At 34.9% G+C, this 25,634-nt stretch overlaps 2 protein-coding genes across 3 annotated transcripts in view; one reads left to right on the forward strand and one right to left on the reverse strand.

Moving 5' to 3' along the window:
• ABCG8 (ATP binding cassette subfamily G member 8) overlaps positions 1 to 25,634 on the forward strand; it is a 451,150-nt gene that overhangs the window by 85,301 nt on the left and 340,215 nt on the right. The gene's annotated exons all lie outside the window — the stretch shown is intronic.
• Positions 1 to 25,634, reverse strand: part of LRPPRC (leucine rich pentatricopeptide repeat containing) — a 91,985-nt gene that overhangs the window by 62,975 nt on the left and 3,376 nt on the right. The window contains exons 2-15 of the mRNA XM_065753760.1: positions 21,633 to 21,835; positions 18,218 to 18,340; positions 17,421 to 17,542; positions 17,271 to 17,329; positions 16,460 to 16,546; positions 16,123 to 16,249; positions 15,250 to 15,394; positions 14,334 to 14,476; positions 13,961 to 14,066; positions 13,774 to 13,881; positions 7,971 to 8,089; positions 7,302 to 7,395; positions 4,029 to 4,098; positions 1,037 to 1,064 (exon numbers count right to left, since the gene is read on the reverse strand). Coding sequence (XP_065609832.1) covers positions 1,037 to 1,064; positions 4,029 to 4,098; positions 7,302 to 7,395; positions 7,971 to 8,089; positions 13,774 to 13,881; positions 13,961 to 14,066; positions 14,334 to 14,476; positions 15,250 to 15,394; positions 16,123 to 16,249; positions 16,460 to 16,546; positions 17,271 to 17,329; positions 17,421 to 17,542; positions 18,218 to 18,340; positions 21,633 to 21,835 — 1,534 coding nt within the window. The remainder of the gene's footprint in view (positions 1 to 1,036; positions 1,065 to 4,028; positions 4,099 to 7,301; positions 7,396 to 7,970; positions 8,090 to 13,773; positions 13,882 to 13,960; positions 14,067 to 14,333; positions 14,477 to 15,249; positions 15,395 to 16,122; positions 16,250 to 16,459; positions 16,547 to 17,270; positions 17,330 to 17,420; positions 17,543 to 18,217; positions 18,341 to 21,632; positions 21,836 to 25,634) is intronic.

The raw sequence follows: 25,634 nt of genomic DNA on the forward strand, positions 1-25,634 counted from the left end.
TGTATCACTTGTCATTCTTTTAATAACTCAAATGCAGTGAATGGCTGAACTACAAAGTTCCTCTGCCCTTTTCCTCTTACTCTCCTATGAGGAACCAATGCACAGAAGAACTTCCAACTACAGTAAATACTATGAAAATCGTAACACAACTCTCATTCTTAATCAAATTCCATACAATATAGAAGGGAATGGATTGTGGAGAAAAACAAATGCATGGTATTATTTTTAATGCCAAATAACTAATAATTCCCCAAGTTAACATTTCTTATTTTAGAAAGATGACAAAATGTACTTTCCCTCCATCGTGGAGAATGACATAACTGTAGACATGACAATGTGCAGACCACCATTATTTCAGCCCTCCTACTATCCTTCAAGTTTAATTCTGTTACAGAAGCAACAAAAAAGATCCCCATTCCCACCACAAAAACACAGAAAGCAATGCTTCCCATTCTGAATTCATTAATCAGAAACTAGTCACTATCTGCCAACACCTCCTCTCTTCTAAGTCCGCAAAACTTTTTAACTGAGTTATACTGAGCATCTTTCTAACACAGCCATACCAGGGAGGGGACAATCAGTCAGTTTTCATTTGACTTTGAGTGGTTTCTTTTAGAAACTGTGTTTGCTTCCAATACTTTAAGTAAAATGACAAACATTAAAATTCTACTAATACCTTACTGTTTTATCAGCATTGGTGTGGGGAAGGAAGTTTCAAGAAGGCAGGAAAAAGACTTTTTTTTTTTATGTCAAGGTATGTCAACCACAGCCAGCTTTGTTTCAGAAGCTGCAACTGCACACTACCTTTAGTTGTAATAGCATTCATCTACAAATCAGAAGAAAGCTCAATATTTGATTTTCCACAACTGCTCTTGGCAAATAATAAATCTCTATTTCATACACCTGTACAAACTGCTACCAATAAGCGTCTTGCTCACAATCTCTAATTACCAGACTCAGAACTCAGATTTAAATTAGTTCATCACAGACATGCATGAAACTTGATTTCATTTCCAGCATTACTATCTCCGCTTACCTGGCTCCAAAGCTGTACATCATTTGAGCTGAAGAGGGCAGCAAAGGATAACAAATTAAAAACAACACAATGATTTTATTCTTGTATGTTTTCTTAAATCCACAAACTAAATTGACACTAAGGATCTTATTATTTAAAGCAAAGTATAAAAAATTATTAATCGTCATATATTGTTTAAACCAGCTTTATATGGAAGGACTTTTATTTTTACTGTACTGCAATTCAACTTGCCTTCTACTAAAGAACACAAAATAACACAGCAATCCCAATAAATGACTAAGAACATATTTCAGTTTTATTGCAAATCTAATCTTTAACATGTGCTAATTGCACTTTCTAGTTTTATACTTCATTCTATTTACATTTCAAGAAAATAAGCCTCAAGCAAAGAAATCACACTTGACATAGCAAACACTCAGTAACTGGAATTTGCCAGAAGTCTAGACTCTTGTATATTAAAACTAAATTTTTATAAACATATTTTAATGTATTAAATACATAACTGCAGGAACTTATAAATTCATTTCTAACATGCAAAAAATAATCAAATCTCTCACCTAAGCCACTATGTTTATTATAGTAGGATGATATAGCCAATAAATGTAAAACCAAAGATTTCTCCTTTCTCCCTTTATAGAACAGGTCAGAACTCAATGGATAGCATTTCTGGGCACATCATTAGCTCACAACCAAAGACTAAATGTTAACCACTTCACTGAAGTATAAAAAGCCCAACACTTTCTGCTTTTCTGCAAACAACAGGAATTCTCCACTCAAACACTATAACATTTCAACAACTATAAAGCAGCAGTGCTAATCTAGACAAATCTAAGAGAACAAAAATCAAAGGCTTAAGACCTTAATTTATTTTCCTATAATTCTTATAAGGGGAAAATGAGCTGTCAGTCCAAAGAGCTGCAAAGAAACTTCAAAGCATTCATATAAGTTTACAATTTTATTTTACTTAGGAAGATCAAGTCTACTAATCATTTATTCTTTGTGTTACTGCCACTTGTATTTGAAAATGAGAGAAACGCAGCTCCACATATAGAGGGAAAAAAAAAAAAAGCTATTTGTGAGGTTAGTTAAGCTTTCCTGGGTGAACTCATTCCACCACTGACAGCATGACAATGAACAGCAGATATCAAACACATCAATTTCCCAAAGTACTTGACTCTGAAATAGTAATGGTACATCAGGTAGATAGAATGGGAATACTTTGAAGCAATAACTAGAAAAGAACAGCTTCAACAAAAATCCATAAACTAGTGTGCTACAGACATTGTTCCTGTGCCCCTTATGTGTGTCTGTGTACTGGACTTTTGTGCACCAGTTTGCCACTCTGCTCATTTCAACATTTGAGACCAGCATCTGGACATGATTTTGCTGAGTTCAGGTTTTTAAAAAAGATATAGTGATAACCAATATTCTCTTCTTTTATCCTATCATACACTTAAACTTGATTTTTAGGCTGTTGAAGCCATTCAGTTTAAAACGGAAAAGGAAAAACAAATTGGTATGCTTTCAGAAATACAAAGGTAAAATTCAGGCACAGCCAACTTCATAATACAGCTCCTGAAGCCTGGTAACAGAAGCAAACTAGGGATGAATACTACAGAACTGAAAACACTTTGGTCATATTTAAAAGTGGCAAGGAGAAGGGACCACGGTCAGATGAAGGAAGTAAATAATTTTAATTTACTTCAGTGTTCTAAGTTGCGATTTAAATAGTAATTGTTCATCTGGGCTCACAATAGGACTGTTTCACTGCCTGGGAGTGTAACTACTTTTTGTTTAAGGTGGGTATGATTCTTCAGTAGCTGATTCTCCCAATACATATTGATAATACTCTGGAATTTGCTTTAAGTCACATTTTGATCACCTGCACAATTCTACTGTAGAAGGGAAATTTCACAAGTTATTATTGGTGAGGCATGGCAAACATGGTCTTCTTAGGACAAATTCTACTTTAATTATTTATCTATAGTTGCAGACAGAGAATATATACTAATTAAAAAAAGAATTTAACCATCTGAAACATATCATTCTGAGGCTAACAACTAGAAAGAACAGCAAGTTCCCCAACTGGATATGAAACACTATTGCACTTCCCCTTTTGAACTCCAGGTCATATAGTTATTTTCAATTTTAACACTGGTTTGCTTTTTTTCCTTTTCCCTTGGTAGAATACGATCAGCTAGACAGAACTTATATCTAGGTTTTTTTTATCTATTACTTTGGCATATTCATCAAGTATCCTCTGCTAATATACAACCTAAACACAGTCACATTCCATAGCCATTAAAAGAAGTTTAGGAAATTACTTATTCATTAAAACTACCCTTCAGACTCTTGCCATATGTAATATTAAATTCTGTGGTGTCGAACTAGAAAAAAATAATCCGCCCTTATTCACAGTCTTTAATGTTTGACTTGTGCAAAAAGAATGACAGAAGTGCATGTTTATTTATCCATACTTCCATAAGCCTAAGACAACACTGTAAATGGTATGCAATCTTAGAAACTGAGTTTAAATAGCTCTGAATATGAAGCCATGTCAACGTGGCTCAATAAAGCTATCAGATGTATATGCCAACAGGAATTGGTATTCAGTTCTCATTAAGTAGCCATATAAGTGTTAATAGTGATAATCTTTACGGGAATCATATGTGAGCAGATCAATTTATCAACATGAAAGTTCACAAATACAAAACTGAAAATGCTCACTACTCTTAGAAGTTTGTATAGTGTAGAATATTGCAAACTAAACAGGAATAGTAATATGCTCAGATATAGCAGGGGCAAGGAAACAGGGAAGAGTAGAAAGAAACAGAAATACTGCTCAGATCTGCTATAGCTGAAATCCTACTTAAAAATTCTCAAATACATAGCTGGGGGAAAGAAGGAGGCTAAGACCGTGCAGACCTATGCTCGAGAAGGCAAAAGAGAAGGCACTTGGGTAGAATGTATAAAAAGGGTATAACAACCTTACCTTCTAAATCCCAAAATGAGGCTGTTTTTAAACTGACGAAAATCAATAGGAGGTATGCTTGCTGAAGACACTGTAAATGAAAGCAGTATTTCTGAACAGTCATTCTGAAAAAGCCCTGAACTCCAATCAATCAGTTGTTAATGTAAAAGGTTATAACTATTTCATTAATTTAGTAAATACTGACAAATAAAATTTCAAATGCTGTGGTACTGGAAAAAAGTGCTGGCTTTTATCAGCTCTCAATCTGCTTCCTTTGTAAAGGGTTTAAATATTCCAAGAGAGATTTTTCGGCTCTTAATTGCCTTTTGTGCCCATAGTTAACATAAGTTTTTCATGCAAATTAGTATCAGGAAAAAAGCATTTTCACTGCAGAAAAGTTAGAAGACAAAATAAAATCTCCTGTTCCAAAAAGCAAAATAAAAATCATAACTCTAATGAAGAAAACTGGAGAAATTAATACTGAAAAAAAAAACAAAGATACACCACAAACAAATGGTTTACTGAGTTGTTTTTGTCTGAATTTTTGACTTAAAATAGGTTTTACATATTTTTCTTTAAACCACGATACTTAATGTGTTTATGCCAGTGTAAATTGCTTAACAAGAAAGAAAAAGTAGTTCCAATCTAGTGCATTATCCACTGAATTAAGCTAAACGTAAGAGGAGAAAAAGAAGGAACACCTTTAAATGACCCTGAGCTGCTGATATTAACAATCAGAATTGTTACAATATTGGATGTACACAAAGGAAACATTATTTTAACAACAAATGACTTCTCAGAGTCATTTATGTCATACAATCATCTTTACATTCTTCCATCCCTAGATGTTCCTAATCATTCTGTGTTCTTCTACAACTGCTGTCTTTCCTTCCAGCATTAGAGTACAGAAGAGAAAAACAGCAGTATGCAGGCACCGTACGAAGCCCCCTTCACTGCTACAATATCATTAAACCCTCTGAAAACCTGAACACACTGGGCCCCCTTCAACATGGGCTGCAAGAAAAACACCAGCTCTTTGAGAACCTGAGAAATAAAACCCAGGAACAACAGACAAAAATACTCATTAGTCTAAGGAGTAGGCATTCAGAAAATTAAGTTTTAAATGCTTAACTGTTTTAAATTCTCAGGTGAAGTTGCTTTCAAGCAATCCTCCAAACAGACCCTCATCCAGTGAAACTTTCTGCTCATAAAAAGAGGAGCAGAAAAAGCATCTTGGTATGCTCAGCTGCTGCTGACAATCGGCAACCTGGTTTCCTTAGCAACAAACAAGTCTGAGAAAATCAAGGGGCTGACAATGAAGTGGAATGGAATGGCATGATAGAGGGGAAAAGCAGCTCTCATGTACTCTGCCTTATGCGCCCAGATTCTTCAGCTGATGCTTCATAGTTTTCATCTTGTCAGTAGGAGAAATCTATACATTATAGGGTAGGAGAAGCTGAATCAATACACCTAGATAGCAACTTGTACACAGCCTCTGCCTCCCCTGACTACGCTGATGAGACCATCTTCAACTACTTTCCATACTGCATCTATTTTTTCCCACTTTGAAATACTGCAAAAGAAGTCAATTCAAAAAAACTCAGCTGTTTAATAACTTTGCCTTATCATTTTATAGGTGCTAATTAGGTTTACTAGCATCATTTCAACTTGGTAAACTAATACAGGAGTACCTTCCTTTAAAGCCCAAGTTCAAAAGAAATTTTGCATGATTCTATGAATTATTAATGACAGATTTTTATACCACTACGAAATTTAAATTCAACACTCAGACAACGGCTAAGCAATACACTATGCAAGAGTCATTTCATGACAATAAAACAAAATGCAGCCTACTATATATGTACCTGGATCATATCTAGTCATATCAGGTATACAGATATTTGCTTTTTATTGTGTTTTAAGGGACAAATAAACTTATTTTGCCAAAAGGAGTGTGCGCAGGGAAAGGCAAAACACAAAAAGGGTCTCTTTCACTCGCTAGAAGAAATGTTATTTTATGCTCCTAATAAATAGCTACCTTTAAATAAAAAGTAGTAAAATTCAAAGAAGTTTCAAGAAATATCAAATAGTTAACATTTCTGTTGTAACTAACAAAAGTAACAGCAAAATCTAACGTGAACCCTGTAAGATTCACTAATTGATAAATGTTAATTACAAGAACAAATCATTGATTAACAGCCACTCTTTTTATATTTTTACTCATTTAGATGCTAATACAAAAAAAAAACAACACTGATTTGAGTTTTCATATGGACACTCTTCTGAAGTTCCACTGTTAAATTCAGCTTCTCGCTGTGATTTTTTTGATCTTTAGATGAACAAAGGACTACTCTGTTTTAGTCTAAGTTTACAGTTAATGTTATTTTTCAAGCCTCAGCACAGCCTCACTGCATACAGCCCAGAATCACAGCATACACTTCATATCTTCCTTTATTAGTTAAATAGAGAAGCCAGAGACAATTACAGCAGGAGTCTGGTTAAGCTTTTCCCGTAAGACTTGTACAGAAATATCTGTTGAGACATTTTTTCCCCCATCAGATTTAGTCCAAGATTACAAGTTTTATTATGGACTCAGTATAATAGGCAGATAAAAAATGTATTTATCTTTAATTCTGAAGAGAAGCATATATTACTATTTAATGAAAGGAATCATCCCATTGCATACTTTCAATGAAACATATTAACCTTTGCCACCAGTGACCATCAGAACAGTCTTTGGAGAGAACTCTTAAGTGATTAAGTCACGCTGTTACAACTCCATGACCTAATTACCCTGTCAAATTCATACACAACTTCCACTGGCAAACAAACCAGCAGAGCACCCTCAGGTTAATATCAATGCCATTCAGTTCTTTAAAACTGGTTTGTTCATAAATTATTCTGTAGTAATTCAGACATGGTTAGACTACCACACCAGAGTAATTTTTGCCACGAACAGAAAACAAGACCAATTCCTGTGCCAAGACTTAAAACAGTTCTTACATAAGGCAAATAGCTTTCTTAAGTACTCTATAATCCTGTTACAACCACAGCTTTGCTAAATATGATATATGTAACATTATGTCCAGTTTCAATATTAAAAAACAATTTAACCATGATATGCTGTCCAGAATTAGAAGTTTCAAGTTCAATACCTTGTCACAGGGAAACTCATGTAATGACAGCTTTGCTCACATATCCCACATATCTTTATACCCTTAAATCCCTCAACCTACACAATCTATCAGCACTACCACTAAGTATATAGTAACACATGACATGAAATATACTTACATAGAGAAACAACATTGTTCAGTCTTCCATGTCCTGCTTCATGTCTAATTTGAGCTACAAAGAATTCATCAGTTTCAAAGAGGCAGTTATTTTCCTGGAGAAAAAAAAAATGAAAACACTAAGTATATACAGAGAAGATCATCTGATACTGTGTATTTTTAAATGCTTCCTTCCAAAAAAGAACATCAGCATCCTTGCACTCATACCTGCTGATAACCTAGAAGGTGCTCTACAGATGCTTACATGGATATATAGGTGAGTTGCTACTCAAAATTTACCCCTCAATTGTAAAAGAGAGTCAGCAACTGCAAAAAGAGGAACTCTTACATTGTAATTCTGATCCAGTTTACAAAAATGCACTGGAAATAATTATTACTGACATAGTCGTACCTTTCAATCCTCAGAAAAAAATAATAATTAATATATTTAGTCTCTGACTTGTAGAAACAAAGCTAGTAAAACCCAAGGAAGATACTTAGGTTAGCTCTGAAACAGAGAAAGAAAAAAAGCAGGGCAAACAGTGCAATAACCACTTCAAAAGTCAGCTCAATATATTAAATGTGCTTTATACAATTTCACATTCAGAGCAGTACAGGTACCAAAACAGAGCCCATATAGAGAAACACACCATGCAATAATCATCTCTATGAATTCTAAATGCAAACTCACCTTCATCTGGGCACAGGCAGTTTTGCTATCAGCAAAATTTATAAAAACATAGTCTGTGAATGTTTCTGCATTGAGTTTCACCCCCAACTTGTGCATCACTTTGAGGACCTCAAAGATACCTATCAAAACAGAATGGGTAGAGCAAATCACTGCAGACAAATGAATACCTGGAGAAACTTTAAAAAATAAACATTACATTTCAAAACTAGCCTGGCCTCCTCAACTTCACTTCTTGAAACTGTCAGGCAAAATACTCCATTTTTATGTGTTTTTGAGTTTTATGTTTATGAGTGTTAATGAAGTTCTTAATTGTGAAACTTGAAATACAACATTAGACTTCCTGTTGCATACTGCACTATCGAAACCAAGAAACTCTGTTAGCTAGCACACTGCTAGTACAGAAAGTTATTTTCTAACATGGTTAAAATGACTGTCACTACCATTTACATTTGCAAAACATTTTTTAAAGACACATATCTATATTTTTAGGCATAAAAACAGATCTGAAATTCACTGCAAAGGATATAATAAATTTCAAGATAGGAATATATTTAGCAGCAAGTAATACATTCTTAGGTATGTTCCCAGAATCCAATCCCACTTAGGAAGGAAAGATCCATGCCTACAATCTTGTTTAAAGCTTTTAAAGATCTGTTTAAAGTAAGTAACATTTTCATTAGCAAATGGGTTAACTACTGCCTGTATCAATGCATCAGCTTCAAACTGGAAATTCAGGAAAAGACCGGAGTCTCAAAGCCCCTGTGAAACTATGTTACAAGTTCTATGTGATTCAGATCAATTCACACATGCACTGCCACTGTAGATTTGTATTTGAAGACGGTGGAAACGAAATCTTGATAGAGCTTAACAATTAGAGCACAGAGTTTTAGAGTATATTTCATGCTTTTTTAATTGTTCACACTCTTCTGATGTGCAGAAACTTCTTGCAGTAACCCAAGCTAGCAAACTCTGAACCCTTGTCAAAACCAATGCAGGTATTATCATTTTTACTGGTCTAAAAATGATTTGTCAGTTGCTGCAGGACACCAGTTCCAAACAGCATATGTTTTTTTCAACTTGCATTTCATACTTATTACTTTAAAAATGTAAAGTTTCCCAAAGTCCCTGTCTTTGCCCTGGAGTGCCACCTATGGAAAAGTGACACTTCCATGAATATTTTATGCAGTGCACTATGGTGCAAATAATCAAATGTGAATTCCCTTTGAGCACTTGCAAATACATGCAGGCAAGTCACACTAGATTAAAGTCGCATCATCTGTTCGAGTTTGCCTTAAACAAAACTCTGATTCTGGCCCAGAATATGTGAAAACAGGAATAAAGAATTAATTACAGCAAGTCTTTCCTGATACCTTTCAAATCTTGACAGCTACTTTCTACTTCATGTTTTGACCGTCTCAGCCAATGTATTAAGCTCTCTCCAGTTGAAAGCATTTCAAAAATAACTGAGTTCCAACACGTACTTATTAAGTACTAAGGTACTACTCGATAGCTACCACAGTGACTTAAGTATAGTAAAACTCAGGAGATCTGAATTCGAATTTTGTACCTTGAACAAAGTACTAAACAAAGCCATTTGTGAAGCACAATCATTCCTGAGCAGCCATTTCTCACAACAACATTGCATGACATGGCACAACTCCTGAGCAGGTAACAGATCAAAAAAGAATGCTACCACTCACTTCTTCACTCCTACAATAACCAATATGGCGTTTTTTTGGAATAGAAAGTTAACAAAAATAAAGATTTTATAGTTCTGTATTTATGTTATCGTCATATGGCAACATAAAGTGATGTAACATTTCCACTTTTATCAAAACAGTACATGAGTACAATTTTTCTTTTTTTAGAAATCATTTGTACCTCATCACAGTATTAGAAAAAACACTTATGATTTGTTTATCCTCAGGTACCAAAGAACAGACTAAAATAAAGAAAGAAATGCAATTACATGTACTTAGAACAACATTCTTTGATTTGAGAATGAAGTCCCACAATAGTTGTGCATTTGGTTAAGAATTACATACATGTATGACTATGCTAATATATTCTGTACCTTACAGAACATACAAAAAATAAAAAAAATTAAATAAATACTACTTTAATATCGTTTTTTTCCAATCAACAGTGCCCCCCATACCCTATCAGACTGTCTTGTATACTTCGCTTTTGATAATACTGATCTTGAAGATCAGGTTTGACCAAAAACCATACTGCACAACGCAAAAAAAAAAAAAGCCACAGTGAAACAGTCTTCCAAGCAGACTTTGGGAATTACTAAGAGTTCATTATTCTTCTGCCAAAGATTAGTCTCTGCAGACCACAGGACAGTTCACTAAAAAGTCTGTATGTGATATACATTATCCAAAAGAGTCACTGTAGACTCATCTACACCCCGACATTATCCAGAATACTCTGCACTGATACAGTCTTTTGCATCTGGGGAAAAAAATAAATCAAGAGTAACCCACAAAGTTTTAGATTTTTTATTCACAGCAAATAACACTCAAAACTTTGCCAGAGTCTGTTTTTCTCACATGCACAATAGTTCCTTGGACCCATAAAGACTCACAGTAAATTTCTCTAGCCACTGCCCTACTTGACCAAGATCAAAAAGCAAATACTTAACTAATAAGAAAACAGTTGCAGGGAACAAAACACAGTACATCAGTACTAGAAATAGCACTGGAACACCCCAGTAGATGTAAGAAAGCATATTTACATGTTCAAATAACTATATCCAAACACATTCAGATGCAAAATACATCACAAGACGGCTCTAATATCTCAGTAATAAAGCATAGCAACTTGCTGCTTCTCCAGAAGGGAAAAGTGAGGGGCTCACATTTCAGTTCACCTTTCATTTCTCAAGTTTCTCACAAGTTGTTCTTCTCCTCCTTAACGCGGTCCCACCAGAACAGTGGAGTTTCTAAGGCATGTAAGTACAGTTTCACAAGGGAAAAGGCAGCAAAATTGGGCTTAAAGTAATTCTCCAAACAAACTTGAATAGCGAGGCTGTCTACAAAACACTACCTCAAGAATTATCTGGGGAAACCACTACTCATTCCTCTGTGTGGACTCACACTTATTCCCCCTTTGTTTTTTTTCATTCCTAAACCTAACGGTATTTTTTTTAGATAAATGCTAAAGAAGTTAGCAATTCTCGACTTAAATAAAAGAAATACCTTAAAGCAAGCATATCCCATCTGAAACTACTTGCCTGTGTAAAACGACTCAGAAGTGATGGCTGTGACTTCAGACTGGTTAAGTCCTCTAAGGTATATTTAAACAACTGCCCTATTTAGTTTTATTCCTCTTAGCCATCATTTCACTCTTATTTCTTTCAGCTTCAATTCCACAACACAGAAGTAGTTAGGGAATCTTCTTTGATATCCCATGTCAGCTTTTGTTATAATAAATATTAGATAAATGTGCAATTAAATGTTGCTATTAGTTATACAATTGCTTGGATCACACTACACACTGATTCAGGCACTTGTACTTGAAGCTGTAGACAAGTCGTTGCTTAGATCCTGTGTTCTTTAATGATTTAGACCATTGCCTACTTCCTATCAGGATTTTTAGTAGGTTTTTTTTTTCTCCTTAGAAGTTATTTTCCATTTTCAAAAACTTAACCACTCCGAGAAGCAAAATTAAACACATTAGGCCAGGCATTACTACTTTCTAGAGAAAGGAATTATTACTTCCTTTTTAGTACAAGATGTGATACTGTGTCTATATCTTTGTTTGCACAGTCCTATTATTTTCTTTGCAACCAAAAATACCATTCTGCTCGCTTACTGTCTGTTGTCACCTTCAGGTCCTCACTGAAGCATTGTTTGCCCTGCTATTTCTATGAAAATTTCATGGTGTTCTCCTCCCTCCTCCCTCCATATTTACTTTCCCTTAACTGTATCAGTTACATTTTGAGATAGTGGTTCTCATTCTTTTATTTTTCTTTTCAATTACTATTAAATTTCAAAAATCAATGTGAGCTTGCACACGGGAAGGCAGTTTGTTTCACTGTAGCAAGTATAATTCTGCTGATTCTTCACTGCAGAAAAAAAATGCTTAGATACTTTCTTGCATACTTTAAGAACTGCAACATCACTATAGGTATGTATATAGAGCATTAACTTCCTTGCCTGACAATTCAAACTCAGACACTAAGTAAGAGGCTGCTAAAATATATTCGCAGATTCATGCTATCATTATACAGTCATACAGAAGTATGTACATCCAAATTCTTCACAGATAGAAAAAGAAAGGCTTTCTAGAATACGTTAAACGAAAGTGAGAGTTAGGTTATAATATCTGATCTCCAACCATTTTCTTCTTTATTTGCTTACATGACTACCAGTAGGAACTCCTAGCCAAAGCACAATTGACTTTTATAGTAGAAGTCAAATATAAAGGAAATCTCTGAACTTGCAGAAATCAAAAGCAATCTGAAACTAGAGTTACTCTGAACACTCTGATACTGCTTCAGCTTTGGAAGCAGTGTCTAAATCTAACACTTCCAGCATCTCTTCTAAGTGAGGTGAAATCTTTGTAGTAACAGCCAGCCTTTCTCATTCAGTAGGCATCGTCTACATCGTACACAGAACTGTGACAATTTCATCTTACTTGTCTTTGGCAATACTTGACTCCCAATTAAATCATGAAGTATCAAACTAAGCCATTAACGGACTTAAAATATCAGTGAACTTCCAAGCACCTGAAACAAGGAATAAGCTAAACTTGGGAAGTTGTCTAGCACATCAGAACCCTAAGAGTTAATAAAAACCTGAATATTGTTTTCACAAAGGCTTTTTGAAAGAGACTTGAGACATTTTTATAGCCAGAAACAATTAGGGAATACTTGTTTCAGCATTTCTTGCAAACTGGAATGTGACTGTATATTTAAGATAAAATTGCGATATGAAGAGTCTGCTAAAAGCACTTTTTTTTTGTTTGTGCATTTTGTTTGTCACCCAGTGTCACACTAACAACTCTGCATCTCATTCTAAAGCACATTATACTGTGAGATAAGATGAAAAAGACAGTTTTTTGTTTCCCCAAGGGGGAAGTACTTCTGTTAAAAGCATCTTTTTACAATACCATTCTTTCTGAATTACCAATAACGCAAACCAAAGAATTAGATACTGTACTCTAAAATTTAATATTTGTTCAATTCTTATTCATATCCTGTAGACATCCCCATGTGTAACAGGGGAAAGTATGCTAAATGCTTAAATCTACTTAAGAATCCTCAAGATTGAGCACTTCTGTCCTTCAATCAGCATGCTGTCAGGTCAGGCTCACACATCCAGTGATATAAGTTCTTCTGCCGTTTTTATTATTGTAACTAAACTCACATGTGGCTTATCAAGGAGATAATAAGTCATTTTACAAAAAGAATTGAAGTCCAAGAGAGCTATTATAACATAACCTCACTTGTAAACGCATTCTCAGATTTAATTTTCTTCAAGAGTAAGCTCCTGAAAGTAATGAGGAGCAAGGACCACCACTGGAACGTAGAAAGAATGTAAAGAGTTAAAAATGAACTCTTCCACACATCTTCCCATGCAAAGGTAAGCTACATAAATCTGTAGAACTGTATCACGATTAACAAAGAAAGGTGAGTTTTAAAAAGCCTTTCCAAGGGAAAAATGTTTGCTGCAAACTAAGAGATGCAATGAGGTTGTCGCTCACTTTCGAAAGCCTTCGAAAATCTTCAAGTGATGCTTTAGCAAAGATTTGTGCTTTAAGTAAATAATCACGTAAGAGGAGAACATATACTAACCTTTAATATTCTTCTCTTTCTGGAACCCAACTAGCAGTGGCCAGGAATAGTGAGGTCTGACTGGTAAGCCTTCCTCCTTCATGGTTTTCATCACATCAATAGCCAGGTCTAAAAGCATTCACAAGATAATTAAGCAGTGACAATTTTTTTCTTTTTAAAAAGCACACAAAATAAATAAGGAGAATACCTGATCTATTGGTCTCCAAAGCACAACGCAAAACAAATATCAGTGGTGCTGAGTGCATTTTTGCTTCTTTTAACTCGTTACAAAACTGCTTCAGCTTGCTAAAAGGCTGTAAAGAATTTCAAGAATTAATGTATTTTTCAATTTTTCTAAATTTTTAAGAACAAAGTCTTCTAATGTTGAGAAAGTGAATATTACACATGCCAAGCATGCTCCTTTTGTGAATTGCAGCTTACTGTGTAAATGGGCACAGTGTACTAGAACCTCTGATTCTTTAAGAATATACAAAATATCTACTATTTCCCAACTCTACAGTTATATTAAATAAACATGCTGTTCTAAGTGACTATGAAAAAAGTATTATTATTCTGCGTACCATATTTCTATTTACACAGTGCTGCAAGAAGAAGCTACCCTGGTCCACATTTTCACGTGATACATGACTGTAAGACTTCAAAATACGGAAACTTATGTCTTCGAAGCCATGAGTTACCAAAGTCAAACACAGGTTCATCATATCTAGCAATTGAAAAACAGAAAAAAACAATAGAATTAAAATAACGTGTACCCAATTTCACATTACAATACTAAGAGTAGTGAAAACTAGGAAAGGAAAACTAGGAAAGGCAACATCTTGCATGTATTACTGACATACTTTTTCATACAATTAACAAACCAAATTTGAGACTACTCGTCACAGAATTATTTGTACTAACATGAAATTCACTTTTCCCACTGAACAGATCATATAATCTAGCAAAGCATCACCACTGTAACATGATAGGATACTAGTTGAGAGATACAATTCTAAACTTGTCAAAAAGAAAATTTAAAAAAAAGTATGAAGTGTAACAATTATCAATCCAATTACACATGCTGCGATCCCAAGCAACTTCAACTGCAGATAACAAAAACTAAAGTCAGTGTTTACTTTCTCCACCATTATGATATTTACAAAGAGCTCTCAAAACATGAGTTTCAGCATCGTTGTCTGCAAAAAGAACTGCACACTTACTGCTTTCCTACAAAGTCCTAATTAATTTTACAAATTAAATAACATTTTGGTATGTGAAACATTAAAATTGGTTTACATTAAACATAGCAAAAAATGTAACTGAAAGTAGCACACACGAATCCACAAGCTAATGGCAAGAACACTACTTTCTGTATGTGTCCAAAAGGACAAAATAACCTATTTTTCATAATACTACTTACTGCTGCAAAAAAAAAGTGAAAATGCTTTCCTTCTCCATCCTGAGTAGCTAAATACCACTGAGTAACTAAAGACATACCTGGAATTAACTCTTTTTCAAATCTTATGTGTTCTTTAATGTCTTCTATGTACTGAGGATATCCAGCTTTGGCAAGGCTAAATATTACTTGCAACAAAACTCTATCCATAAGGTACCCTTCAGTTTTCTCAACTTCTTCTAGAGTCTGGAAAAAAGAAAAATGAATTTTAAGAGTCCATACTGACTTTAAAAAGAATATATTAAAGGACTAATATTAAAAAAATCTGCCAGTGTTTTATTTTGTTTGTAGAAAAAGGACAGAATACTGAAGTTATAGTGAGACAAATACGTTCAGAAAGTAAAAAGGGATAGGTAAAGGAGATATAGCATTTTTTCTCCAGTATCTAATAATACACTGAAACATTATACGTATTCCCATCATAAGATGGCTTTCTAAAGCAATCACTACGAAAAGGAGAGAATAATTAAAGTTTTGTTACTGTGTTCCTGATGAACATTTGCTTAATTTAGAAGCCACGTTTCCTATTTCTCCCCTGATCTGATCCTCTCCTTCCAGTACTAATTATTAAAATTAAATCAATTTTCTTGTCTCCTTCCTTTCCAAATATTCCTTGATTTGAAAATTAAAAAAAGGTGAGAGAATACTGCAAACAATCAACTACACAAAGGGCTGCAAGAAAGTATTCTCTTATTCAGATTGTGAATACTTACAACGCAGATATGAACTCTCCTAAAAAAAATAAATAATTAGTTTTCCTGGAAGGATTCTGTGCCAACCAACTATTCATAAGCAAAAAAGAGATATCATTTCTGCTATGAGGAAAGAAATAAAATTTACTATTATTCCTCCTGTATAGATAGAAATCATTGCAAAGTTGAATGGAACAAAAGATAAATTCAAACTCGCAATACCTTCTTGATGCTGTCAGCATCACCCTTTTCAGCATACACATTCAGTAATGATAAATAGGTGTCTGGACCTGGCTCAACACCAGCCATCCTCATCACGGAAAGGATATTTTCTGCACTCTTGATATCTCTAGAAGAATTGAAAAGAAAGACCCTCAGTGGCATTAATCATAATACAACTTACTGTCACTTCCATATTCCCTCATTAAGTTATTAATTATTGGAAACAAAGGCTATAACAAGCACAAAGAAACCTATTTTAACTAAAACTCTAAAAGATCAAAATGCAACAGTATCACTTTATATAAGTTAAAATTAAGTATTAACATATTAACATTACCCTGATCTTGCATGACCTTTCACAAGGCTACTGAATACCGCTTCAGTGATTGGGAGATCTTTGTTCTTCATAAACCCAAGAATCTTACTGCAAAAAACAAGACAGCAAGCAGTTGGCTTTGTTATTGTTTTTTTTTCTGCTTTGAAAATAAACTGCTGAACTAATACTGTGCTGCTGGAGAAGTACTATACCAGAAAAGAATAAACACCAAGCAATTATATTCTAGGATGCTTCATAATATGATCGTAACTTGGTTATTTTCCTTTTTTCACATGAAATGTATTTGCCTCTTTGAAATATACACAGGCACAAGGGTGGGGATGGGTTTTTGTTACAATCTTCCTTTTTCCTTTTATTTTCTTTTGCACTCCTGGCAATCACGCTGCTGCAACTTAAAAGTTAATGCAGCAAGAGTTAGACAGACATGAAGTAAGCCCTGTGTAACAAAAGAATTACTACTATTCCCTTCTTTTCCCATTTACTTCTCAAATGCAGCCATTTTCTTACACAGGCAGTAAGCATTCATGCCCCATACTTTTTCATACCTGCTATAGAAACGACAAGTTATTTTCTGAACAACGTAAATACAATTTGATTCGAACATGGATGTATCACACATTTTTATTTTGTTTGTGTAGGCTCCAGCTGTCTCTAAAAAATTGCTTTTCAGTGCTTGAATAAATTATACTTAATACCCTTCGCTTTGCTCAATTTATAAGAATTATACTGAAATGAGTTTTAACATTAACAGCAGAGAATATGATAAACAGATTTCTTAGAAACTCTTTTCAACGTAAATGCAAAAGAATACCTCGCTCCTTCAATGTCACCCTCATTGCAATAAGCAGCAATCAACCTTTGGTATGTAACCTACAAAAAACAAGAAGGGGAAGTTAACAAATTCTATCCAATAAGTGGATACCATTAGTGCATAAAAAAAATACTCCTGAAGAATACCTACTCGATTAGGCTGCACGTTAGCCTCCTCCATTCTGGCCAAGAAATCAGTTGGAGAAAATTTATGCTCATTTTGAAGGTAGACTTTAAGTAAAGCATTGTAGTGGCTTGTATCATAGACAGCACCTAAGGAAATATTTCAACCACAGTATTAATGTATGTTCCCTAAAGTCAGTGTGATTTCACAGTTATCTCAGGTAATTTCTCATCAACTGAATAAACTTTATAATCAGACTGCTTCCAGATAGCCACCTTTGCAGTAACATCCATTTAACGGCATATATTTGTTTATAAAAGCTCATAAAAATAGAACAACAGTACACTGCTGCTGATGTGCAAGCTATTTCACAGTCTCTACAGGTGTACTTATTTTACATGTTTAGCAATATTACTGTCAAAAAGCAGTTAATCTACGCAACATACAGAGAGATACATGTGTAACTTTAAAAATCATCTGATAAAATGGCTGGCAGCACTAGGAATACTGAGCCAGCAGATAAATCAGGGTCACATCTAAAAGAGAATACAGTACATTCTTACAATAATAGTAAAAAAAAAAAAATCAACTTCAAGCAACAGAAAAAAATCTTAGATTCCTTAACACCCCTAGATGTCACTATAACTCCCAGAATAGGGAGTAAGACTCTTACCTGAATACTAAAACCTACTGCTTATTTGCTAATGAGTTTTAGCACTTCTAACCTAACATTTAAACACTATTAAAATGCACTCTTTCATTACAAAGAAAGCAACAGAATCATAAAAATATTCCAGCAGGAGGGACCAACAAAATCTACCTACCCAGTTCTTTCATCTTGTCCCATATCATATGGGCTAGCTCTGTTCTTTCAGATGACAACACCTCTGGTAACAGAGCACCACAGCTTCGCAACAAAAGCAAGGTCTGGTTACTCCCTGGACACCCTACAGTAAAAAAATATACCATTAATAAGGTCTAATTCAAGTAAACCAGAAATAGTCCCTCAAATAAAACATATAGAAGCAGTCATGCCACAACTCTGTCAGATGCAAAAGCTGCTGGGAACTATAACTTTAAATGAGTATATATATTTTTAAGCCCTACTCTTTGGGAATTCATTTGAAAGATAACACTGAAGCAACTTTTAAATACATTTATAGATTATTATCTAAATTTAGGATTTTAAGTTAACTTGTCCACATAACCATTCATATTTCTGAAGAGCTAAGCACTCATCCTTCTATGTAATGTTTAAAAAAAACCAGACCTGGGTAAGGAAGGTGGTTTCAATCTCCCAGTAGAAGAGTTCACACACCTGATAGATCACAGTGTCATGCTCTTCAAAAAATACCGAACTGTGCATGAACCCACATACAAGTCACATCTTACCAAGCTCTACAAGTGAGTATGTTTTGTCAGGACCTAATACAAAGTTGCATGAAGATCACAAGACACCATGGAAACTCATCCACCTGACAAAGTGTTTTGTATTTTTCACTGGTATCAATATAGACCTGTAAATAAACTTTCATCTTGCCTAGGAAAAAAAAAAAAACCACCTATAATTCAACTCAGCTTGCCTTCTCTTACAATGAAACTCTTTTGCTGCAACACTGTTGCTGAAACTACTCTTAAACTTTAGTTTTTACTGTGACAGTGAGATGACTGAAGTTCAAAGATGAAAAGAGAGGTTGCTGGCAAGCAGCAACATTCAGATACTGGAATGCTTCTTTCAGCACTAACATTAGATCATCATTGTGAATGTCAGTGGTAAATAAAGAAGGAAAAAAACTGTTACACAGTCACATATTTCCTCAATAACTACAAATTCAAACAGTAAAAAAAGCCACTGATTCATTGAAACATTTAAGCATTTTGCATATAATGCAATCTAATACAACAGAATCTTAAACATTAAACACACTTACTGAATGGGATAATCAAATGATCGAGCAATGACACAATTACACACTGCCAAAGGCTAATGGCAAAACATGCCACTTTTACAATAAGGAGGTCTGCTGAGCAGAATTTAAAACAAAAAGCAACACAAAACACTGAACTCAAGTGGCACAGAACTTTATAATTCCACTCCAAGATCCATGGATTACTTGACTCTAACAGGGTAATAACTTCCTGGCAAATTTCTAGAACTGCATAATTGTTCACAATTCCTTACTGTTCTAAGACTGGTATTCAGAAAAAAATTTAATTTTCAATTTCCATCAGCATTCATTTTCACTTCTGTTTAGTATTGAGCATGGACAATCTGCAAAATAATGAAGGAGACTGAAAATGCTCATATGCCCCAACATCTGCACTCAACCCCAGGGATGTAAAAAAATCTAACCATAAATACAGCTCTTTCTAGGACTTCACTTCTACTCCTGAGGCAAAGAATGGTAGAGCTGACTTAGTCTTCATAGGTTATCCAGTAAATTGTAGATAAAATATGTTGTGAATCCAGCAAGTTCTAATACAAAGGAGAGTTCCTTTATAAAGCAGCATACTGTAAAATTAAGTAAATAAATTATAAAAATAAGTGCAAAAAAGGTTATTAATTCCTTTGCAATCACAAAGGGAGGTGAAGCGTACTTTATTAGAGATATTTTCATCTAACAAGGAAACAGCATTCACATAGGTGTGTATTTGCAAAAAAAAAAAAAAGTTAAGACAAGTTTACTGAAGTTTTCTATCCCAATCAGAAACAGTCTTGAACAGTTCCAACTTCCAAAATGACTTTAAGTCTACAATTTCACTGCACTTTGTTAATGAATTCCAAATCTTTATGCCAAAACACCCAACCTGGGTACAGCCCAGTAAAAAGGCAGGAATGCTGTCAGGAAGGATATCTCCAACTGCTGCTTATCACTGTACGTGCAGTGTTCAATTATACAGAGCTTCTACAGCTTCTGTTTCTACAAAGCAGAAACAACTATCAAGATATAAAATAATGGTAAAAAAAATCCCTCAAGAGAGAAAAGCTATAGGCAGGCTAGAATTACATTTTCTGATACGGAAATCAACCAACAGAAGTACAACGTGTCACTACTGTAAACTGGGTTTCAAGAGAGCAATTTGCAGCAAAAACATACAGAGTAACTTCATCTGGGAAGAAGCATACACGGAAATTGTGGTAAAAGTTATGATAATGAGAAAGAAATAGGTAAAATATTGAGAGAGGTCAGGTGTGAATGGCAAATGGGGATCTGAACTTCTGAAGATATCTCTGACTCATGAGAAATCAATCATACTTGATTAACTTCTACATCAGTGCCTAAAAATCAGTTAGCACAATAAAAATGTCAAGATGTCTTCATTTTAATGGTTCTGGTGTTTTATATATACCTTATGCTAGTGACTAAGTACTTGAAAAATCAAAACAAACAAGAAAAAAACAGCACTTTGAGTGCAGAAAAGTGTAGGACAAGGAAAGGTGCATATCCATATCACACACCTTGTCTGGGTATTTTTTGTGCTCTAATATTCTTAACTAACATGACTCCCCAAAAGTCATCAAAACACTCAAAAGATCATTAAGAATTGTATATAAGTTCACAGGCACAAAATCCTTGTCAACACACAGATTTATAAAAAAGCAGTCAGCATCAGAAAAGGTATCACAAGGGGAAAGGCAAAACTGAACAAGTTCAACAGAAAGAGGGAATTAATTGAAGACTCAGCATTTAAACAGTGAGCTGCAAAACTTTTAAGACCACTATCCCAGATATATGAGTCAGTAACTGTTCACGGTAATACACAGCAAAGTTTACAATGAAAGCAAAACAGCGCATGTTGTCTCCACATTTCCCAGTACTGATCCATTGTAAAATAGATGAACTCTCAAGGACAGCAATTTATTCCAGATGTTTCAAAAATATACTGTATAAAGAATGTTCATAGCTCATAAAACAGTTACATTAGTAAGGTGCAACATCACCAGATAAAAATCTGTAACAAACAGAGTAATATGTCAACATTTCTTAAGAGCGCGCTGAAATTTTAGAAGTAGGATGAATTCCCAAAGACCAAAACCCTTGAAAATTTGATGAGTGCATTCAAAGCAGAATAGTCCCACTAAAACTTTCCAAGTCTGTCGGTCAATACATGCTGTAGGTTAAATGATATCCAGAAGAGAAAAAAAAAATCAGAACTCTTAAGAGTAATTCCCTTGGTTTGATGAATTGCTCTACTACAGCATTAACTTTAATTTTGTTCTAGTGGGAAGCAGCTTACCCTCTCTGCACGTTTCCTGGAAGACTTTTAGTAGAAGGCTTTTAGGGATTCGGCCAGTTTTTCTGACAGAGTTATCCAGTTTATTTAATGCCCAGTCAAATTGTAATGACCGCCTGCTTTGGATTTCTGAAATCGGTTCTTCTTTAATATTTCCTTCCTGTTGAGGTACAACTGTAAGGAACCTTGCTTGGTGAATGACATTTCTGCTTAAACAAAGGAAAAACAAAAAAAGAAAATAGAAATTATACTTCTGAGAATGAATTTGCCAACTACAGTAGTTACAATGTCAAAAATATAGAGCTCCTTACTCCTTGCTAATGAACAGTTTCTCAAAAACATTCCATATTAATGTAAATGAACAAATGCAGGCAACTATTTGAATGCATACTGTAAGCCTTTCAACCTAAAACAGTGCAGCAATGCCTATCTTCTCAAGATGTCAACTGCTAATCCAAGATCTTCAGTTGGATCCAATTCATGTTAAGTGGTTCAAGTACTATTCCCATACAAAAATGAAATTATAAAAATCATCTGACTGCTACATAAATCTACTGTCCCATAATGGGATCTCCCAAATGCTTTCACATGCTTTTGAAAAACATAATGAACAGTAACACCAGTTCTAACAGTATACCAAACAGATTCAAGAACAACGGCATAATTCCCCATCCTTGACAACTCACAGTAATGAACATGAAGCTGACACCTTGCAACACAAACCAAACAAACACTGGATTTGTTTCAACATCTATATTTTTCAAAAGAAGTATGAAAATGATAAGAAATACAACCAAGAAGTACTTTCACTTCTAGAAAAACAAGAAGAGCTCACCTTTTTTTTTTTTTTAAGAACAAATTTATGTGCATGATAATAAAAACATGGCATCTGTGCCATGCTAGAATCATGATTAGACTACAGTGAGCAAATTATTGTTACACCCGAGCACTTCTGGAAATTTTCTATAAACTGATCTTCCTCCATAAGCAATGGAAAACAAGTAATGCTTTCTGAACATCAAAAAGATTGAGCAGCTTCTGAAACTGCCCTCTTTCATCTTTGCCTCTTGAGCCCAGAGCTCTTCCTAAATTTCTGTTAGGGCTCTAGACTACTTTTCTGTTGTTTGTTCTTAAAACAGACTAACTAACAAAAAGAAAGAAAAAAAACAGAACCATGTTGCAAAATGCTAAATGGCAAAAAAAACCAAAAACCAACCAACATTAGGGGGGCAAGGTAGAAGGAAAACGTGCCTGGTGGCTTGTCATCTGCTTATTTCTGGTGAGTAGGAAGCAGCCCAAGCTCATCTTTTCCCCAGTTGCCTGAAATCCTGAGCAGGACCTAAGTTCTGGAAGTATAATCTTTTAAATAAAGCCAGCTCACAAGGAAGATCACTGCTTTTCAGATTTATCTTTTTTAAGCAGGCAAATTTTACATGGACAGATAAATGACTTTCCTCCTGAATAATTCCCAGAGGCCAGCAAATTATACGGGAAAGATCAAGCAAGAAAGAGGTGGAGAAGAAAAACAGTGTGCCAAGGAGAACCATCCTTCACTGTGAATTCTACCTCTCCTGGATGCATATCCACACAACTTCCCTTGAGATGGCTCTCAGATCCCTGCAAGCCAACTGAGCTCAAGACGCTGGAAAAATGTGTGTAGCATTCCAGCGAGTTGTGGAAAACGCTCACCATGTCCAGAACCCACCAGAAAATAAATAAATAAATAAATAAGGAATGGATTAGGAGTGTGTGGCTAAAATCAGAGCAATTCTGAAGAAAAAGAAGGAAGTGAAACATGCCATAAGGTGTCTAAGTGGCTTGTCAGATTAGCAAACTACCAACAATATCATCTCACTAAAAACTAGGACTCTGCAGGACATCATTTTCTGTTTTTTTCTTCCTCTTGTTCTACTGTATCACAAAACCACAGACAGGGCATTTGCCCTAAACCAGAAATCCCTCTACTGATTAGATTAAAATTCAGTAACACAAGGTAAGAATAACAGAAAGACAAAATCTTCAGTCCTTGCAGTTGCAATAACCAAATGAGATGGTTCTAACATGTATTCTTTAATAACATAAATAACAATATACAACTACAAGCTATGCAACTGATAACAATAAGAATGAAAATGATTGACAGTTCTTAATCTATTTCTTCACATGATAAACTGTACCATCCACTGTGTTATATAACCATTAAAAGAGCAACCTGAAAGCTTTCCAGAATACATCGAGTCAGGTTAGAAAAAAATAATTGGAAGCAGCATAGGACTCACTGTCTTTGTAACACAGAAATTTACACTTTAATTTCCATTAGCAGTTGAAGCACAACCAGGCAAAACTCTTATTTTTTCTGCTTAAAGTTGAAGTGTCTTTTTCTATAAAGATCTACTATCATTCCATATTACAGTAAATTGTCCAGTCAAATATTTTGCCACATAGCACACCTGCAGTCAGAAACTGATATCTACATTTCTCAGTTTATGTACATACACTGTATTTTGAAATGGTCGTTTTATTTACCTTGGCCATTGGTTTTAAATTTGGGCCTTTTCAATACAGATACTCCTTGACATAGAAAAAAAAATTATTCACTATTTAGCTCTCAAAAAATGTGATATATGCCCATACTATGTCAGTTTTAACCATTTTACCATGACTGGATAAGAAAATTTTAGTAACAAGATAAGTGAGGAGTGCAGGAAGACTTGTCCAAACAGTTTTTATAGAATCATAGAATGACAAGGTTGGAAAGGACCTACAAGATGATCATCTAGTCCAACTGTCCACACATTCCCACTGCTACCACAAGCTACCAAACCATGTTTCACAGCTCCTCATCCAGATGCTTCTTGAACTTCTTTGAAACTTAGATTTCTGGTTCCAAGTTAGCTGACTTTCACATAACCAAAACCATACAGGATACTCTTAACCCACCTGGAAATGGACTGCCATGACTCATGCCCATTAAAAACTTTCATTAACAATTTGAATGATAGAAGAGACAGAAGCACATCTATAATGGTGCCCAATTACTAGAAAAGAACCGCAGACTTCAAAGTCACCTTGACTACCTGATTAAATGGTCTGAAATCAGCAAAAAATGAAGTCAATATAGTCCAAAGAAAGCGATACATTTCAGAATTTCAGGAAAAAAAAGCATACAATGGGCCAAACAACAACCCAACAGGACCAAAAGCTAAATGTACACACATATACAAAAAGGTCCAATTCTTCAGCTCCTTAAATAGGAGCACAGATAAGATGTGCACTGCCTCAGCATGATCAATACAGGTCCTTCTGAATGCTTCCTCTGTATTTATCTATTAATTCTATTGTTCTGCTACCAAGAAATTAGGCATTCAATTCTAGATCTCTGTCCACAAATGACAGAGTACTTTAAGTTAATCACCAGCAGCAACTTGTTTGCAGCTAATTTAAAAACATTTGAAACATGCAGTAAAGCACAAATCATACATGTGCTTTTTTTTAACCTGTGGCTTATCTAAGGTCCCCTGGATCTACACTAGGATTCTTTAAAGAGGTGTTTGCTCTCCCATCTCATCTACATGATCCAATCCTACACAAACTCGCTACAGCACATCAGCAGCCCTTGCAAGGATGTACTCTAGTACTCTTATCAACCCCATTGAATTGGGCAAAAAGTGAGAAAAGAGATCTTGGAAGAAGCGCAGTTTTCACTAGATAACAGTTCGCTTTTCAGGGAGATCACCAATTAGCTCTGTTCCCTGCAGTCATGAAAACTTGACATCTAGCCTCACAGACAAGAATCCTAAACTGAAGTGACAGCAAGGCCAAAGACCCTTTCAGAGACTTGCACATAAAAATTTTGTTCTGCTATAACATGATCTATGCCCCCAGAACCTGTTTTCTTTTCTTTGAGGAGAAATAGGACTGGATATCTACCTACTGTCAGAACTTTATGTTAAATCAACGCAAAATTAAAGAGGAAACAGTCCTGAAATCTATTCCATGAGCTCA

Source organism: Cyrtonyx montezumae, unplaced genomic scaffold (assembly GCF_038088225.1).
Source record: "Cyrtonyx montezumae isolate F1298 unplaced genomic scaffold, pur_monq_1.0 scaffold_0, whole genome shotgun sequence".
In the NCBI taxonomy this organism is placed as follows: domain Eukaryota; kingdom Metazoa; phylum Chordata; class Aves; order Galliformes; family Odontophoridae; genus Cyrtonyx; species Cyrtonyx montezumae.